Raw genomic sequence first — 17,386 nt, 5'->3', positions numbered from 1 at the left:
TACATAATGAGAGCACCAGAGCACATGCATATCATTATGTCAGAAATTAAAGTAAAGATTATAAAAGAACCACTGGACGAATTTCATCACCCAAGGTATCATTTTACTCAGTGTAATGGCGCCCACCTGACAGTATATGTGGTTTGCTAAACACACTCCTGCTGACAGGTGCGCTTTAAGCACTAATGGTGACCAATGTTGAAAAATCCCTTTAATCTGTTTCACAGACAGCAGTGTATAACTATAGAGCAGTGTATAGCAGATTGCACTATACACACTGTACATTCTCTGAGGCCTCTGAAAGCCTCATGTGGCTCCTGGGCTACTGATTGTGCACCATTGATGTGTACATGATCTTGCTGCATAGGGATGGATATACCACTAGGAGTATCTTCTCCATGTGATTAGCGGCCAGAGACATCTGACAATCTTAAAGGGGGAACTCCTATTGGCAATGGAAAAAGATGTATGTGAGTGCTTTGTTCCTGGTGATTGTCTGATGTGTAACCAGCAGGGTCTAGGAGAGAAGCTCTGCATACATGGCCAACATGGGAGTTTCAGGGGCAGCGATGATTTATTTGCGTTAGGCTGGCACTCACTACAGTATAGGTGTGTGTAACTGGCAAGAAACTTGTGCAGACATTTAGCACTTGTACATCACAGGGTCATGCTGCACACTATTCCTTATTACAGCTCCTCATTTCTTGTAGCCATTTCTGGAGCATTTGCTAGCCTTAGTAGTCTACTTAAGTTGTATGAAACATCTCCTATCCCAGGTAGCCCTAACCCTTTGTTGCTGATGAGCTCCTCAGTGATGAGTTATACTGTTTGGCATCCCATCTGCTACAATATCTGTGTATCTATACACACATCATGTTATTATAACCCAGGGCTGTGCCAGCAATTAAGAAATGGTAACCTTTACAGATTTGTTGTAAAAATATAATAAGAAAAATGTTTTTCATTCCTGACCTAGATGACCACAATTTGTTTGTGTTTAGTGCTAGATGCCATGTTCAAGGACAACATGACCTGACCTTGTATAATTCCTTTCTATAAAAAAATAAAGTGTATTTCCATACATACAATACTTTGGGTAAATGACAAGATCAGTGCATCCAGATCGAAGCACTACAGAGTTCCCTTTGCATACAATACTTAGATTCCTGTTTTACATCCATGGTCCATGCGTCCATAAGGACCTTTTTTACATTAGCGTACTTTATCTGTGGTCCTTGTAAACTGGATACTAGTCATTGGCAAGCCTGGACACCCTTGTTGTTTTGATGATTTACTAGGTGCCATCTGTAGCAGAAGTGTCTTTTTTTATACATGACAACCTGACAAATGTTCCTCTATTGTTTTTATCAGTTTGCTGAGACTTGGGACACAATACCCATAAGCTCTTGCCATCTACCTTTATCATTTTATGTGATCCGTCCAGTGTAAAGTATTGGGAGATGCTGGGTTATTTAATAACTTGTTTACCTGAACTCTGAAAATTTACCCTAAGTTATCTATTAACATAATCTGCTGTCTCTTCATTTTATCAGGGTCTAAAGAGGACTGCAGCGGTCAGGCCAAAGTATCTACTGAATGTTCTTCTTCTAGTACACAAGCCATCGACCGACAAGGAGTCTCTAAGCTTGAGAGGCTGAACATCGTGAAAGATGGCGACGAAGTGTTCTCTGCTTCAGCCAGCTTTGTGGCTGCAAATGAGCTGGGCTGTGAAAACACGGCTTCTTCTGTTTATGGTAATATTCTAGTATAGACGGCATTTTTGTAATAGCCATAGGTTTTACCATGAAGGAATGGCTAAATGATCTGTGTGCCATGTCATTTGTTACTTCCTCTCAAACAGAGCGAAAGGTGGGTGACTGAAACAGTTAGTCACTTCTCTTTTCCTCTTTTTGCCCCTGGGTTAATGGGTATATTAGCAGATACAAAATTTCAGTTCTCTCAATTGACGTGGGACCCCAAAACTCCAAAGACCTCATAGGCTTAATGTTCAAAAAGTCCTGTCCAGTGTGGCCGGAACCACGATCTGACCAGACATGAGGGAATGCATGTGTGACACCCCAGGGGTCTGGTTGCCACAGTGATAGAGATATTACGTCTGAGAGCAGGTGGGAGGTCCTTTGGTCAGGGATCCTGTGCATGCCACACCTCCTGCCCAGTCTTGGGAGGGGAAGAACTTCCCCTATATAAACCCGGGGCTGAAGCAGGGTGAGGAGTCAAGGAGAGTAGAGACAAGAGACAGTCATAGGAAGAAAGAGCTGGAGCTCAGTGGGAGCAATACTACTACGAGTCAGGGGCTGTCAGCTGCAGAGCTTGCCCTGACTGAGAAGCTTTCTTACCGGACCCGGCGTCCGAGGCTGTGGGGACTAACTCTTACCCAGCAGCAGAAGCCGACCGGCAGGGGATTTCAGGTCCTCAGGCCCAGAAACCCGAAGGCACGGTCACACGTGTGGGACCAGCACCGCCATCGTGGAGCGGAAGCCAATAGAAGGCCCCGAGTCACCGGCCATACGGGTGAGCACCACACGGTACACTCAGGGACGTGGGCTACTTATATCCGCTTCTAGCAAGGTAGCCAGAAGAGTACAGTCAGTTTGGGAGGCCTACAACTCCGCCTGGCCAGGGGAGATCCCATCTGCTCAAGGACTGACCAGGCCCCGTTCGCTAGCAAGTACTCCGGGAGGGTCTATCGTTGTTACCAGTAAAGACCCTGAATTACACCGCACCGTCTCTGAGTGGTTCCTGCTACCCCCATCTTCCACGTCGGCTGCCCTGAGGCCATACCCCTCCCGTTGGGGGTTATACTATCACGCTGCACAATTCTACACCGGCCTCAGCGGTCTGCAGCGGCAGCTCCATAGCTGCAAATCAACGGGTGGCGTAGTCGACACTCAAATAACATCTATCAAGACTGCCACACACTGAGTCTGACCCCCTGGGCACGGACCGGGTCCCCGCCACTCGGAGACTACAACCCTCATCTGATCCGGTTCCGGGTAAGCCCCCGTGCGCGAGACGCTGCGCGACACAGCAGGCCCAGGGGCGCGTCACATGCAAAGAAAAGGGTATTGTTCCAGCTCCTGGTTAAAAACACCACTTTAATTGAAAATTTTTTAAACTTGTTACAAAAACAGCATGGCTGAGAAAAAGGAAAAAGCTACACGTATCGAACGCTATCCGTAAAGTGGAATATGTAACCAGGAGCTGGAACAATACCCTTTCTTTGCATTGAATAATGTATATTTTAACATGTCCCGTTTTTTTTACTGAAATAGCTCAGTAGGCTTCACCAATAAACTGTATGCTGCTCAAACGCAGGGCAAAATCAAACTCCTCCTGCTTTTTCCAGAAATGGAGGCCTATGGACACATTTAGTTTGTACAGTTGGTGCTATCCTGGGGTACATGCTAATCCTAGGGCAAAAACGAGACCTGAACAGGACCTAAGACGAGGACACTCGGGTCTACCAGAGCAAGAGCTTTCTGTTCTGGTTCTCGTACGCTTCCACGTTACTAGTAATGTGCAATATAGTATCTGTACATCATGTCTTCCTCTGTCCCCTCAAGTCTCCATGTACATCCATATTTTAATTATATTTTTTAATCTCCCCCACAAGTTCTTGGTCAATATTTGTTGCAGTTTTCAGATTGCCTATATTTACACGGTTTTGGCCTAATTTGTCATTTAAGGGATCCACCTTTCTGACCTGACTGAGTATAGAGGTTCTCCAACATAATCTGTTTTTGTTTTATTTTTGCTAAGAATTTCTACTATGTAATTTGGTCAGTGACTCCTGCTACTAGAAGTAGGATTGATGTTTTGAACAGGCTTTTGACAATAATATATATGCTAGTAGCCTTTAGTATCTTTGGTACAATAATTTTCTACTTTCCTCCCTTGTATTAGTGAGTACAAGCAGCCACAGGACCCTAAAGTCCATCATGAAGAGAAAAGATGAGAAGAAAGAATCCTCAAAAACAAAGAAAAACCTTCAGTTTGTCGGTATCAATGGCGGGTAAGTATGTTTGAAAACTATGCTTGAGACGGTGTTGTCTGTGTGTATAGAGCCTTGCACTAGTAAGACCAGATTCACACATCCATGTGTCACTGTGCAGTTATGAGAATCATGGACGGGCTGCAGGTCTCCTGTCACGATCTTGGGGATCATACAAGATGGAGAAAACACAGAACACATCCTTATGTACTTTGCGGTTCATACATGTTTCACACATTTTTTTCACTGGCCCATTACTAAGAAGCAGTTCACCTAATTGAGTTTTCAGAATTGGACTAAACAAAAAACGGATACAACACAGATGAAAATATTTCCATTTCTCACAGATGTAATTGACACGAATGTGTGAATATAGCCTTCGTGTATCTGCCAGCTGCTCTACTCCCTCCAAACTACCACCATGTATAACAAGATTTTTCTGTATTGTAACAAGCCCCCTTTCTATGCTATGCCTCATAGATTGCTGAATTAATATAACATTAACTTTGAAACCGGGCTCGCGCTATGCAAATGAATGGATTATTTCCCCAAGCTAATCCTTCCTCTCTTCATAAGAGAACGCCCCTGTGGGCGCGAGCAACATGATTTACAAGAGCCGCGTCAACCCAGCTCTCTGCAAATCTCGCGCATGCTCTTAATGTTCTCCCTCCTTGGGAATGCGCAATGAAGCCAGTCGTACGTCCCCGACGTCATCACAGCACAGCGCATGCCAACAGCAATTTATTTATCAATGTAAATATAGTAATCATTGGTGGCATATGGGGGCTGTAAGAACGTCCTTATGTGTTTGGCCTATAATGGTCGAGCTCTTCCTCGGCTATCTGAGTCTGGCATCACTGCTGCCTCCCCGGGCATGCGAAGTGTGCCCATGAAGCTCCAGACATACACCGGCTTCATTGTACATTCCCAGGGAATGGGGAATGTTGCACACATGCACGAGATTTGCAAAGAGCCAAAAGTGACAGATTTGATGTGGAATGGATCCTAAATGAACCCATTGATTTGTCATGGATCTATTAGAGTTCCACTTTGAAGGTTTCTCACATGTACCGATTGAATTAAATGTGATTATAAATGAAAGTGTTAATAGATCTATAGGATTTTTCTGTTGCTTCACAAGTTATACAGCTCTTACCTTACTAATGTGAGCAGCATTAAGGTCTTATGTGTACTTTTCAGGTATGAAACCACATCTAGTGATGAAACCAGGTCAGATGGAAGTTCATCCACAGAGTCGGATGATGAACGTGAGGAAGAGGAAAACTTAAATGAAGGCTCGGAAGTGGTGAAACAGGTTGTAGCAAGTGGACAAACAGAAGGAACTGAGCCCAAAAGTGATGCTGAGAAGGAAATGGAGAAAGTGGAAATCCGAGAAAGGTACAGTTCTGTCCTGTTAGCGCAGTTGCCGTAATCTATTAGATCAATGTCTCATTTACAGCTTTTTGGATGTCTGTAAAAGCACAGGAATTTACTTTTATAGTTTATTTGATTAAGTTTGCATTATCTGGTGAAGTCAGTGAGCCGTGTGCACAGTATTTCCACTGTTGCATTTTATAATGTATTGTTAGGATTCCTGAAGCATTAATTTGGTTGGTTTCCTATGCAGATATGAATTTAGTGAGAAGATGCTGTCTGCCTGCAATCTTCTGAAAGAGGCAGTTGATGATCCTCGGGCCTTGGCAAGTAAAGACGTGGTAAGTGCTCACTGACTATCATTACTATACTACTGCCACAGTAATAATAAATATAACTTTTATTATTGGATGCTGAACCTAAAGATGGAGGGTATTGGAAATTAGATTATAACTTAAAAAGGACATTTGCACTATTAGGTACTTTACAAGTTGTATTTAACTTTAAATGGAATCTGTCAGCAGGATTTTGCAACCAAAACTATTTTTATACACCTGTAGCTCTTTCAAAGACAAGTCCAGCTATATCTTTACATGACCAGTCCATTCCAACGTTATTGAGAATTGAGCCTGAAGTATTTGCATATCTGAAGCCTATGTCACTCCAGCTCTATTCCCTGCCCAGTACCACCTCTCCCTGCTTGACAGACAGCCTCTATGCTGTGTGACTTCAGGCAGAGAATCTATCAGTCATGCAGGAGGAGGTGATGCTGGGAGAGGAGTAGAGCTGGAGTGACAGAGGCTTCATATCTGTAATAGTTCTTCAGTGACATTTACATATCCATTCAAACCACTGACTTCTCAGTAACGGAGGAACAGACTGGCCATGTAAAGGTATTGCTGGACTTGTCTTTGAGAGAGCTACATGTACATATAAATAGTTTGGGGGTGAAATCCAGTTGAAAGATTCCCTTTTGAATAGTGTCCTTTATCTGAGTATACTATACAGATCTGTGATCTCATAAGTAATATGTGATGGTATATAGCTAGTGGCTATATATGTCAAAATAAGCACGAGTGGTATAAAAATCTGAAAGCACACAGCTTTCCCAGTATTCTGTGCTCTCCTACTTCCTTTTAGCTGTGTATAATGAGCCATCTAGATGACAGAACACCCAGGCTTTGGGCTCTTTACATAGTAATTACTAGTACAGCAAGTTCAATCTATACCATTGTTTGAGAACCAGTGCACAATATTATTTATTACGAGTGCTTATTACATTGACTGTATTACGTGAATGAAGTCTCTCCTTTATTAATTGTAAGGTGTGCCATTGGTGAGAACATAAAAACATTGCACCCTATACTCGACCTGCTCTGCCCTATTTATATGGTGAAAACTGTTAACATCATTTTGCTGCAATAAAGTCACTTTCTCAAAAAATGGTTGTAAATGACTGACTTTGTTGGCAGAGGTTGTGCTTGAATACTATACAAAATGAATGGTTCCGCGTGTCAAGTCAGAAATCTGCCGTTCCAGCCATGGTAGAGGATTACATTGCAGCGTTTAAAGAGCTTTCTCGTGCTGTCCTTCGCTACATCATCAACATGGCAGATGGCAATGGGAACACCGCACTTCACTACAGCGTATCCCATTCCAATTTTGAGATTGTCAGACTGTTGCTGGATGCAGGTAAGGCAATTTATCATTACAGATATTCTCTCCAGATACACATGAACAATGTCTGACCACAGTGCTGTGTGTGTGACACAAGGTACTCTTAGGCTACAGCATGTTATTTGGTTTATTAATAAAATGCCACGGTAATGACCAGCAAGTATGCATCTCCTTACATGGATTTCAGCACAGAGATTACTGGAAAATGATGCTGGAAAGCCGTTTGGAGCGCTAGTCTGGCTATGCTGATAAAGCCCAGAATGCCACACAATGCAGTCTTATTGCTGATTTACCATGTGCTTGTGAGGACAGTAAGATGATAACAGAAGATTTCTGTGTGATGGGAAATAGAAAAATTGTATTTTTCATCTGCGATGCTCAGTCTGTATTTCTAATGCTTTGTATATATGAGCGCAGCATTGTCCACTTTATAAGACGAGTACTGTTCCAATCAGAAGAATAACAGCAAGCTGCAATGACTAAAATGAGCTAATGTTCTCTGTTTCTCATGACTTCATGCGTACTAGAATGGCTTCTTTCTTAACAGATGTGTGTAGCGTAAACCACCAGAACAAGGCTGGATACACTCCTATCATGCTCGCTGCCCTGGCTGCTGTGGAGGCAGCCAAAGACATGCAAGTGGTAGAGGAACTGTTCAGTTGTGGAGATGTCAATGCCAAAGCCAGTCAGGTATGTGCCATAGAGTCCAAGCAAATACTTCATGTGCATAATAACATCCTGCCCTTTCACTGACTGTTCCTTTCCAGCCCGTAGACCAAAGTCCCAATTTTAATAGGTTTCTGCTTTCTCAGGATGCAGATGCCTGTGAAGATAATGGTGAAGGAAGGAGCAGTCTGCTCCCTTTTCCACCATTTAGCCTATGTGACCAGGTGGTGCAGTGCAGCAAGTGTGATGGGATCATATTGTGTGGGTCATCATTCTATGTTTGGGGGCTGTGGGGACCACCATACTGTGTATGAGGGACTGTGTGGGCCATTATACTGTGTTTGGGAGCTTGTGGCGGACTCCATTCTGTATATAGAAATCTGCGGGGGTCATCATTCTTTGTGTGAAATCATACTTTTTGTAGAGCTGTGGGGGATCATACTGTTGTGGTATTTGAGGGGATCATATTGTGTTGGGGGACTGTGGGGCATCATACCATGTGTGGGGAGCTGTGGAACCATCATACTGTGGGGGGAGTGGGACTGTAGGGACATCATACTGTTTTAGAAGGAGCTGTTAATCATGGTACAAGGGCTGAATAACAAGATCAGTATGATTTACTACTTTTTATAATCTTTATGCAGTAAATTATATGGTTTTGATCTGCTCAATAATAAAATTCATATAAAATGTTAATATTAATATTTGAACAAAATTATTTCAGCATATTGGCTCACCCCTTTATCACAGTCACAGTCTCTCATATGGCCCTCCTCCTCCCGGAAGAAAGAATTGCCCCTTCCCCTGCTGTAGTGTATCCATTGATAAGGTAAGATTTTGGGTCCCATGTTTATGCAAACACTGATATACATGTATTCTGTTTCAGGCCGGCCAGACAGCTCTAATGCTAGCTGTGAGTCATGGCAGGATAGATATGGTCAAAGCCCTCTTGGTCTGTAGGGCAGATGTTAACATCCAGGATGATGAAGGCTCCACAGCTCTAATGTGTGCAAGCGAGCATGGACATGTGGAGATAGTCAAGCTGCTATTGGCCCAGCCAAGCTGTAACGCTGCACTAGAGGACAATGTAAGTTACTTCATCCAAGGTTTTTAGTTTCCTCCTTTATTTTGATGAATAATAATGGATGAAAAAAATCTAACTGAATGCAGCTGTAGATCGTTGGGCACTGAGAAACTATAGTCCTACAACTGCTGTGTAATTGTTGATCTCTATTACAAAAAAGCCGTCCTATTACATGGCACCCATTACCATTAGGTACCTATTGCGTGGTAAATATCTGCTCTCATCCAGGACAAGGCACAGCCCTCTGCTCTTAGAAGGTAGTCCTGATTACAGTATCATACATGAGTATAATGTGTGCACACATTGCTTATAGTGTCTGCGGATGCTGAATTGATTTGGATGTCATGAACACAAAATATCACTCACTCTGGATGTCTGGAGACCTGTTCACAATTTTAGGGTTGTACTTATTATGCTTTGCTTATATAGCCATCATATTCCACAGCGCTTTACAGACATTATCGGCATTGTCCCCATTGGGGCTCACAATCTACTTTCCCTATCAGTATGTCTTTGGAGTGTGAGCAGAAACCGACACAAGCACAGGGAGAACATGCAAACGCCTTGCAATTGTTGTCCTTGGTGGGATACCCAGGACCCCAGTGTTGCAAAGCAACAATGCTACCCACTGAGCCACCGTGCTGCCCAGTACTGATTTTATGCCAGCTAATAAATGCATCTATGTAGAGGACAGCTGATAAAATACTGTAAGATAGATAGTAAGATATAGTATAACATATAAAAACTATATGCTTTTTTTAACCAAATCCTGATTTGTTCCTAGGATGGCAGCACGGCCTTGTCCATTGCCTTAGATGCTGGTCATAAGGATATTGGAGTCCTTCTGTACGCCCAGGTTAATTTTTCAAAAGCCCCATCACAAGTAAGTAGAATCCTACAATGCATATGTATCAGATAGATATTGATGTTATTCGCCTTGTCTCTTTGGTGATATGTCATATTATACATGCATAATATATTCTGTTGGTTTCTTTTTCTTCTTGTGAGCACTGAAAAAGATGAAACCAGCAAAGCAGAGAATTTCTTTAAAAAAAAACCAAAAAAAAAAACCCCTGATTCCTTTTTTTTTTAACTTCTCTCTGTAGGGGACACCCAGGCTGGGCAAGAAGCTTCCACCGAGTCCAACACAGAGAAGTCCATTTGACAGTTAATTTGGAGACTATAATCCTTTTTGCCACCTTGGAGCTGCTGCTAACAATTACTGTGTCTAATGACAGATACTGAATATACTTATGTGCCTGATTATACCAGCAGACTAAAGCAATAGTTGCAGCATACTGACTACATGGAGGCCCCGGAGCTTGCTACCTGGATCAAAGCTGGAGCAGTGGAGCGTAAGCTTCGAGTCACTGAGACTACTTTTTTAGGTGGGATTCTGGAGCCAGTCAGCAAGGCTATGAAATACTACATGATACGTCTAGCAATAAACATGTGTTACAGAGTGCCATAGTGCCTTCTGCGTCCTTCTGGGTATATTATCCTCTCCCTGCTTTCTGCACCCCATTCTGAACTGTGTGCTGGAATGTCCCCACATTCGGCCCCTGTGCTGGCTCGCTGGCTATAAGCTGTCAAGTGTAAAAGCCCTCAGTAGATCTGAACGAACTAAAGGCGTCGACTTGACTTTATGTATTATGTAACTTTTATATTAAATGTTGAGAAATTCAGTATTGGCTGTATATTTTATAATCTGTAAAAGAAAAATCTGGTACGTGGCCTGAGTACTCAATATATATTTATGTATGTATTTTTAAATGTCTAGTACTATGCATTAATATCTGTACAATGGTATAAAAATCACAAGTCTTGGTCACACAGTATGTATGTTTCATGGTAAGGAAAATAAGCTGTTCTCGTCCCTGCATATTTATATATTAGACTGACTTTCCTCTCTTAGACCTGTATGTTTTTAAGCGTTTGAAGTGCCTTAGACTCTTGCCATATTTTCTCAATAAACTTTCATCATGTGGTTTTTATTCAATACACGATTTTAGTTTTTGCACACCAGGGACTTTAAAGAGCATTTTACAGCATTTTAAGTGGTAGCGTATTGCGAGGCTATAAAAACCTATTGTAATACCTCCAGGACACCCAATGATCCAGAGGATAGATAGTGCAGATTTAGTGCTGTGGCCACTTCTAGATTTTCTCTACATAGGAACATTCTCAACCACCTGGATGGGCAAGAAACCACAGCACGGCCCCATGCTATTCTGCAGTACCCGGCACAGTGGGAGGCTGGGGCACCGCTGGGGAGGGGCTGCATCTCTATAACCATATTACTCCCCTTTCATTCTCATTATCAGTAAGAATCCAAGAGGTCAAAAAATAATGGTATATTCTACCAATATGCCAATCTATTAATACAACCAGGGGTGTGTGCTTCTGTCCGCAGCCTCTATAGACTACACCTGCACAGTGTGGCTGGATCAGAAGAATGCATCCAGCGTTCAGAGGTGACAGGGAGGATAGAGGAGTGTGGCTCCGGAGATCGCAGTAGGCGCTTACCGCCTATTGTGATCTCCGGCGCCATGAGGACATAACGCTATCTCCGGCGAGGCTGGAGGAGGAGTGTGGCGATGGAGCCTGCGCATAGCGCGATCTACGGCGCCATTTTGTTGAAGACAAATTTGCAAACAGTGTCTTCAACAAAATGGTGCTGGATAGCGTGGTGTGCGCACAAGCTGATTCCGGCGCCTTTTTATTTAAATAATGCAGATTACGCGCTGCAGGGTAGCGGGGAAAGGTGAGTTAGGAATGGGTTTTTTTTTTGGGATGCATGGAACAACAGCAGTGCAGGCAGGATGGGGGAGCATATTCCGGGATGGGGGGGGCATTCGGTTTCAGTCATGGGGTCGGGGGAAGCGCCGGTTCAGTCATTGCTCTGCTCTGAGAATACAGAGCGGCCCCTGTAACCGTGCCCCGGCCCTGACTGACAGCCGGCCTGAATGTAAAATGGCGTCGGTGTCGGCGTATGCACACACTGTTCTATCCGGCTCCATTTTTTTGAAGACATTGTATGAGAATTCGCATATACTGTGTCTTCAATAAAATAGCGCCGGGTAGCGTGGTATACGTACGCGCTGACTCCAGCCCCATTTTATTGAAGTAATGTACTACAACGTCAACATAACAGTGAGCATGCACCGCCCATCGCCATTATCCCTATGACCACACGTGTGCACTGCTATATTGACGTTATAGTACATTACTTCAATAAAATGGGGCTGGAGTCAGTGCATGGGCATACCATGCTATCCAGCGCCATTTTATTGAAGACACTTTATATGCGAATTCGCAGACAGTGTTTTAAAAAAAACAAATGGTGTCGGAAATGTACCAATAAAAATGCTCGCCATCTGGTCGTAGAACGGGTTCCATAGCTAGTATTTAATATGGAGGGAAGACCATTATAAGTATAGCAACGTGTGGAAACTCATCAGTTTCTCTACGTATATATGGGTACTAAGGGGTAACGTTTCTCCTTGTGGAGAATGACATGTCAGTAGTGATGATCGAGCTTGCTTGGTAAACCCTTTCACTGAGCACGCTCGCGTGCTGCCCGAGTGTTTTTGGCGTGCTCGACAACTATGTTCGAGCCGCCGCGGCTGCATGTGTCGTGGCTGTTAGACAGCTGCGACACATGCAGGGATTGCCTAACAGCCACGACACATGCAGCTGCGGCAGCTCGAACATGGTTGTCGAGCACGCCGAAAATACTCGGGCATCACCCGAGAGTGCTAGGTGAAAGGGTTGACCGAGCTCGCTCGCTCAACACTACATGTCAAGCCTGGCATGTCAGAGTGAGGAGACTTAAAAGCCATGGATGCCCCTTTGGGAAATTAAATTGAGATTCTGGTTTGGCTTTTATCCTAAGTCATATTGCAAGGCTCGGTGAAGAGTCGATATTGACTTTTAGGATTGCTGCTTCTAATAGTTGGTGCTAGAGTTCAAGTCCTTGTCCTCTCTGAAGTGACAATTTGCATATCTAGGTATATAGAAAACAAAAGATGAGCCCTGACGGAAAAAAGTGTTTCCAATGTGTACATATATAAGCAATATATTATCAGAGATGACTGAATTGATTTGCAGGACCTTCGTCAGCATCAGTAGTCTGTGGCCACAAGCCAGGAGCCCTATGCCCCTTTAGATTAATAGACCCAGTGTAATGTCATGTATGCGTTACAGCACAATGATGACACCAGGTCTACAAATTAGAAGAGGAATTAATGATTCTGGCAGCAGGTGGTTTGCAATCTCCTATCCAGCAGCCATGGATTACTGATATGGCTGCTGGACCACGGTCCAGCAAATTGGTTTTCTCGTTAAATCCTTTGGGACGGAGCCAATTATGGACTTCGTGATCAAGCTCCATATTTAAATTCTTACTTGTCATTTTGTAGGTAATAATGTTGGAACAGTGATGCGTATCCCAGGGATTCTGTTTTTTTTTTTTTTGTGACACATTGTACTTTGTTAGGTTGATGTTTTTTAGAAAATTTAGAAATTTAGGAAAATTAGCAATTTTCAAACTTTACATTTTTATACTCTTAAGCCAAATTGTACCAGGCAAAACAAAATTAAGAGTATTTAATATATGCCTACTTTGTCAGTGCCATTTTTCAAATTACCTTTTATTTTTTTTTTAGGATGTTCGAATGCTTTAAGAGTTTAACATCAATTTTTCAGGTGTTTTTTTTTTTTTTCCAAGGAAACTTCAAAAACTTCTTTTTTACAGACCTATTTAGGTTTAAAGTAATTTTAAAGGCTCTGTATATTGAACCCCCCCCCCCCCAAAAAAAAAGTGATACCATTTTTAAAACCTTTGCAGAGCTCCTGAGGTGCCAAAACAGCTGAGACCTCCCTCAAGTGACCCCATATTAGAAATTATACCTCTTAGACCATGTTCCCACGTAGCAGAAGTTTTCTTCACACTGCGTGTAAATCTGCTGCCTTTAACTGTCAAAGAAAAGTGGATATGATTTAATGAAAACTCGTGTCCTTTATGAGTTTAAAAATGTTGTTGAATTGTGTTTTTGGTTTTTTCTTTTGTGCATTTTTTTTTCTCTATATGTTTCTGGGGAGCCTGAAAAAAGTTGCGTTTCTAAATGCAGAATCAAAGCTTTTCTGTATTGAAAAAGTAACAAACAAAATGTTGCTTCCAATCTGCACCAAAAACTTATCAAATCAATAGGAAAACGCATAAAACCCCCACAATAATCAGAGAAGATTATTATGTATTTTGTTGAGGACACCCGCAGAAATAATGTGGTTAAAAAGTACAGTGGGGAAAAAATGTATTTAGTCAGCCACCAATTGTGCAAGTTCTCCCACTTAAAAAGATGAGAGGCCTGTAATTGACATCATAGGTAGACCTCAACTATATAACCATGTATTGAGATGAACTTTTGTAATTGACCAAATACTTATTTTCCACCAAAATTTGAAAAAAAATTCTTTCCAAATCAGACAATGTGATTTTCAGGATTTTTTTTTCTCATTTTGTCTCTCATAGTTGAGGTCTACCTATGATGTCAATTACAGGCCTCTCTCATCTTTTTAAGTGGGAGAACTTGCACAATTGCTGGCTGACTAAATTGTATCTGAAAACTATGCAGCGTTTACTCTTTTATATGACCTTCAGGAATTAATCTAATGGTGGGATCAGCATTTTTAACTCCATAGGTGCTTCACAAAATTTAATAACCAGCTGCAAAAAAATGAAAAATTGTAGAATCTGCCAAAGAGTAATGAACCTCAACATTTGTTATGCAATTTCTACTGAACATGCCAATAACCCTAATGGTCATGCACTGTCTGGGGAAGGGAAAGTAGAGAGATTTAGTTTTTGGAATGCAGATTTTGTTGGAATAGATTGTGGACATTGTTTGTAGATCCTCCTTTTACAAGGGGTAATCAGTGAAAATGTACCTCTCACTTTGCTATGCAGATTCTCTTGATTGCGACAATACATTCGAAACCACTGTTTGGCCACACATCAGAACTCTGAGGTAAGGAGCACCATTTGACTTGGAGCACAGAGCCTTACGTGTAGACACGAACTGTGGTTTGAGCACAATCGGTGGAAGGTAGGCGGCATTTGGTTGAGTGCAGATTTTCCTTGGAAGGGTGGGAGTGGGTCTGCCATGTTGCTTTCCTGATCTGTTGATCTACCTATGATGTGAAAAATCTCTATATTTCTGTTGACCGATGTCAAACCTGAGTGTGGACTTGTTTTTTGCAGGATGAATTGAAGCTTTTATTGTAGCACTTTGGGGTACATGACATTTTTTTCTTCAATTTCACACTTATCCTATGCTCTTTGCTAAACCCTTAGCTTGGGGTTTCAGTCTAAACCATAAAAAAAAAAATTGGTTTCAGACTGAACCTCCCATGGAACCATTTACTGTAATGAGTCCGATGTAGTCACTTTGGGCTCTATCTGGTGTCTGTTCCAGCACTGTCCCATCTTTTTAAGCATGCACAAAACTGTGGCTGACCGCTTGTTTGTGCTCTGAAAAGACGTCTAAAAAGACACCACCGGAATTGAGGTCAGACAGCATCCAATGTGACTTCATCTGCTTCATAACAGTGAAGTTTTCTTTGGGTTTCATCAGAATCACATTTTTAGCTTTGTTTTACATAATGAACAGCAGCAGTTGAAGATTTGTTTTTATTTTTTTCACTGTTAACTATGCAGTATTAGTGATAACATAGTTTTATTCTTTGGTTCAGTATGATTACAGCAACACCAGATTTATGCAATTTTTTATGGTTTGCTAATCTTGCACACTAAAAACGATCCACTCTGGAAGTAGCAGGAGCTACATCCCCACGCATTGCTTTAAGGGCTTTGCCGCTTACTGCGCTTTATCTCCTATTCCAATTAAGTCTTAAGATGCTCAATGATTGGTATCTCACAGAAAATAAAAGATATTATTAAACTAGAAATGTCCGGTGTGCTTGTTGTTAATAAGTTTGTGAGCGACTTTACGGCTCGGTGATGTCAACAAAAGCACTCATTATAAAGGTGCACATTTCCTAATGGCAGACTTTACATTTGTGAAATTTCAGCAGGAAAGGTACGTACCTCTTAATCTGGCATACTTGGAATTGTCTGACTGTTTGAATATCTCCTTATTCCTGCTGGGAGCTGCTGTAAATTTGTGCCATCCATTTTTCAATAAAAACTAGACTACTTTCACTGCTTGACCTTCCCTCTTTTTTTGCTCATTTTCTTTTTTTAGGAGTTGGAAGATCAATATTGCAAAAAATGGTGCACTTTTGGATGTGACTTTTGAACCCCTGAATCAGATGCAAACTAAATGATATATCTGCCTATTTTTTCCTCATTAGCTGGCTTAAATTGCATCTGGTTAGTTTCTACAGGGAATAACTAGACTAAAATCATTATTATATTTTAAAAATATTTTACTAAATTTAGGCGGCCCAATGGAACACAGCTCCCAAATGCCCAATACCGTGAAACTTGCGATATTAGAGGATTCTGGTGCCTTCAAAGAAACAAAATAGTATACTGGTTCAAGCAATTTATAAGTTTTCTTAACCTTACATGTTACTTCATCACGTGTAATATGATTATACAGTCATTCATTATAATTAATACCTGCATTGTTCTCTAAAGCTTTTAATGGTGCATTTTTTCTGCCTCTTCTGCTAACCGAACCAGAATAACTTGATTCAATTCTTCCCATGCGTATGTCACTCATTTTTAATTAAAAATATCTAAACACAATCCCTCTGATAGTTACACACAATACACCAAAGATCATTTCATGATTTCCCAGTAATTTATTCTGTTTCAACTGCAGTCTCAGATGAATCTGATTGATGAAAATCTTACTTGCATAAATCAACAAAATACTTGAGCAGATCTAGACACTTTCTGAGGCTCCATGTACACCATATGGAGAAAAGTACTGACAGACAGGAGCTTTTATGACATCCCATTCTAAATCCATAGGTATTACTGTAATATGGAGTTGGTTCCCTCCTTTGCAGCTGTAAAAGCTACCACCCTTCTGGGAAGGCTGACTGCTAAATTTTGGAGTGTGTCTCTTGGGATTTATGCCCATTAGTTTGTTAGATCAAACATTGGTGTTAGATGAGAGGGCCTGGCTACAATCTCCATTTTATTTCATCACAAATATGTTTGATAGAGTTGAGATCAGGGCCTTGTGCGGCCTATCAAGTTCTTCTACTCAAAACTTGCCTTTATGGACCTTGCTTTCTGCATAAGGGCAGTCATGCTGGAAGACAAAAGTGCCTTTCCCTTTTCCTCTTCTCACACAGTTGGAAGAATACAATTGTCTAAAATGTCTTGGTATGCCGAATAATTAAAGTTTCCTTTCACTGGAACTATAGGGCCTTAGGCCAACCCCTGAATACAACCCCATCGAATTACACTCCCACCACCAAACTTTATAGTTGGCACAACACAGTCAGGCAGGTAACATTTTCCTGGCATTCACCAGACCCCGACTCATCCATCAGGCAGCCAGATAGAGAAGTGTGATTCGTCACTCAACAGAACA

The 17,386-nt window shown here is 41.8% G+C and overlaps 1 protein-coding gene across 4 annotated transcripts in view; it reads left to right on the top strand.

Moving 5' to 3' along the window:
* The window catches only part of LOC141248477 (KN motif and ankyrin repeat domain-containing protein 1-like), a 268,553-nt gene extending 257,239 nt beyond the window's left edge, over window positions 1-11,314 (top strand). For all 4 annotated transcript variants that reach the window (XM_073669372.1, XM_073669401.1, XM_073669430.1 and 1 more), the window contains 9 exons: window positions 1,554-1,754; window positions 3,925-4,033; window positions 5,213-5,410; window positions 5,640-5,727; window positions 6,859-7,078; window positions 7,611-7,753; window positions 8,616-8,816; window positions 9,598-9,696; window positions 9,920-11,314. In XM_073669372.1, coding sequence (XP_073525473.1) covers window positions 1,554-1,754; window positions 3,925-4,033; window positions 5,213-5,410; window positions 5,640-5,727; window positions 6,859-7,078; window positions 7,611-7,753; window positions 8,616-8,816; window positions 9,598-9,696; window positions 9,920-9,985 — 1,325 coding nt within the window. In that variant the 3' untranslated portion in view covers window positions 9,986-11,314. The remainder of the gene's footprint in view (window positions 1-1,553; window positions 1,755-3,924; window positions 4,034-5,212; window positions 5,411-5,639; window positions 5,728-6,858; window positions 7,079-7,610; window positions 7,754-8,615; window positions 8,817-9,597; window positions 9,697-9,919) is intronic.
* The last annotated feature ends 6,072 nt before the right edge of the window (window positions 11,315-17,386 follow it).

Source organism: Phyllobates terribilis, unplaced genomic scaffold (assembly GCF_046119375.1).
Source record: "Phyllobates terribilis strain yellow unplaced genomic scaffold, ASM4611937v1 Scaffold_1__5_contigs__length_1240528914, whole genome shotgun sequence".
In the NCBI taxonomy this organism is placed as follows: domain Eukaryota; kingdom Metazoa; phylum Chordata; class Amphibia; order Anura; family Dendrobatidae; genus Phyllobates; species Phyllobates terribilis.
This window is presented reverse-complemented; position numbering and strand designations above follow the sequence as displayed.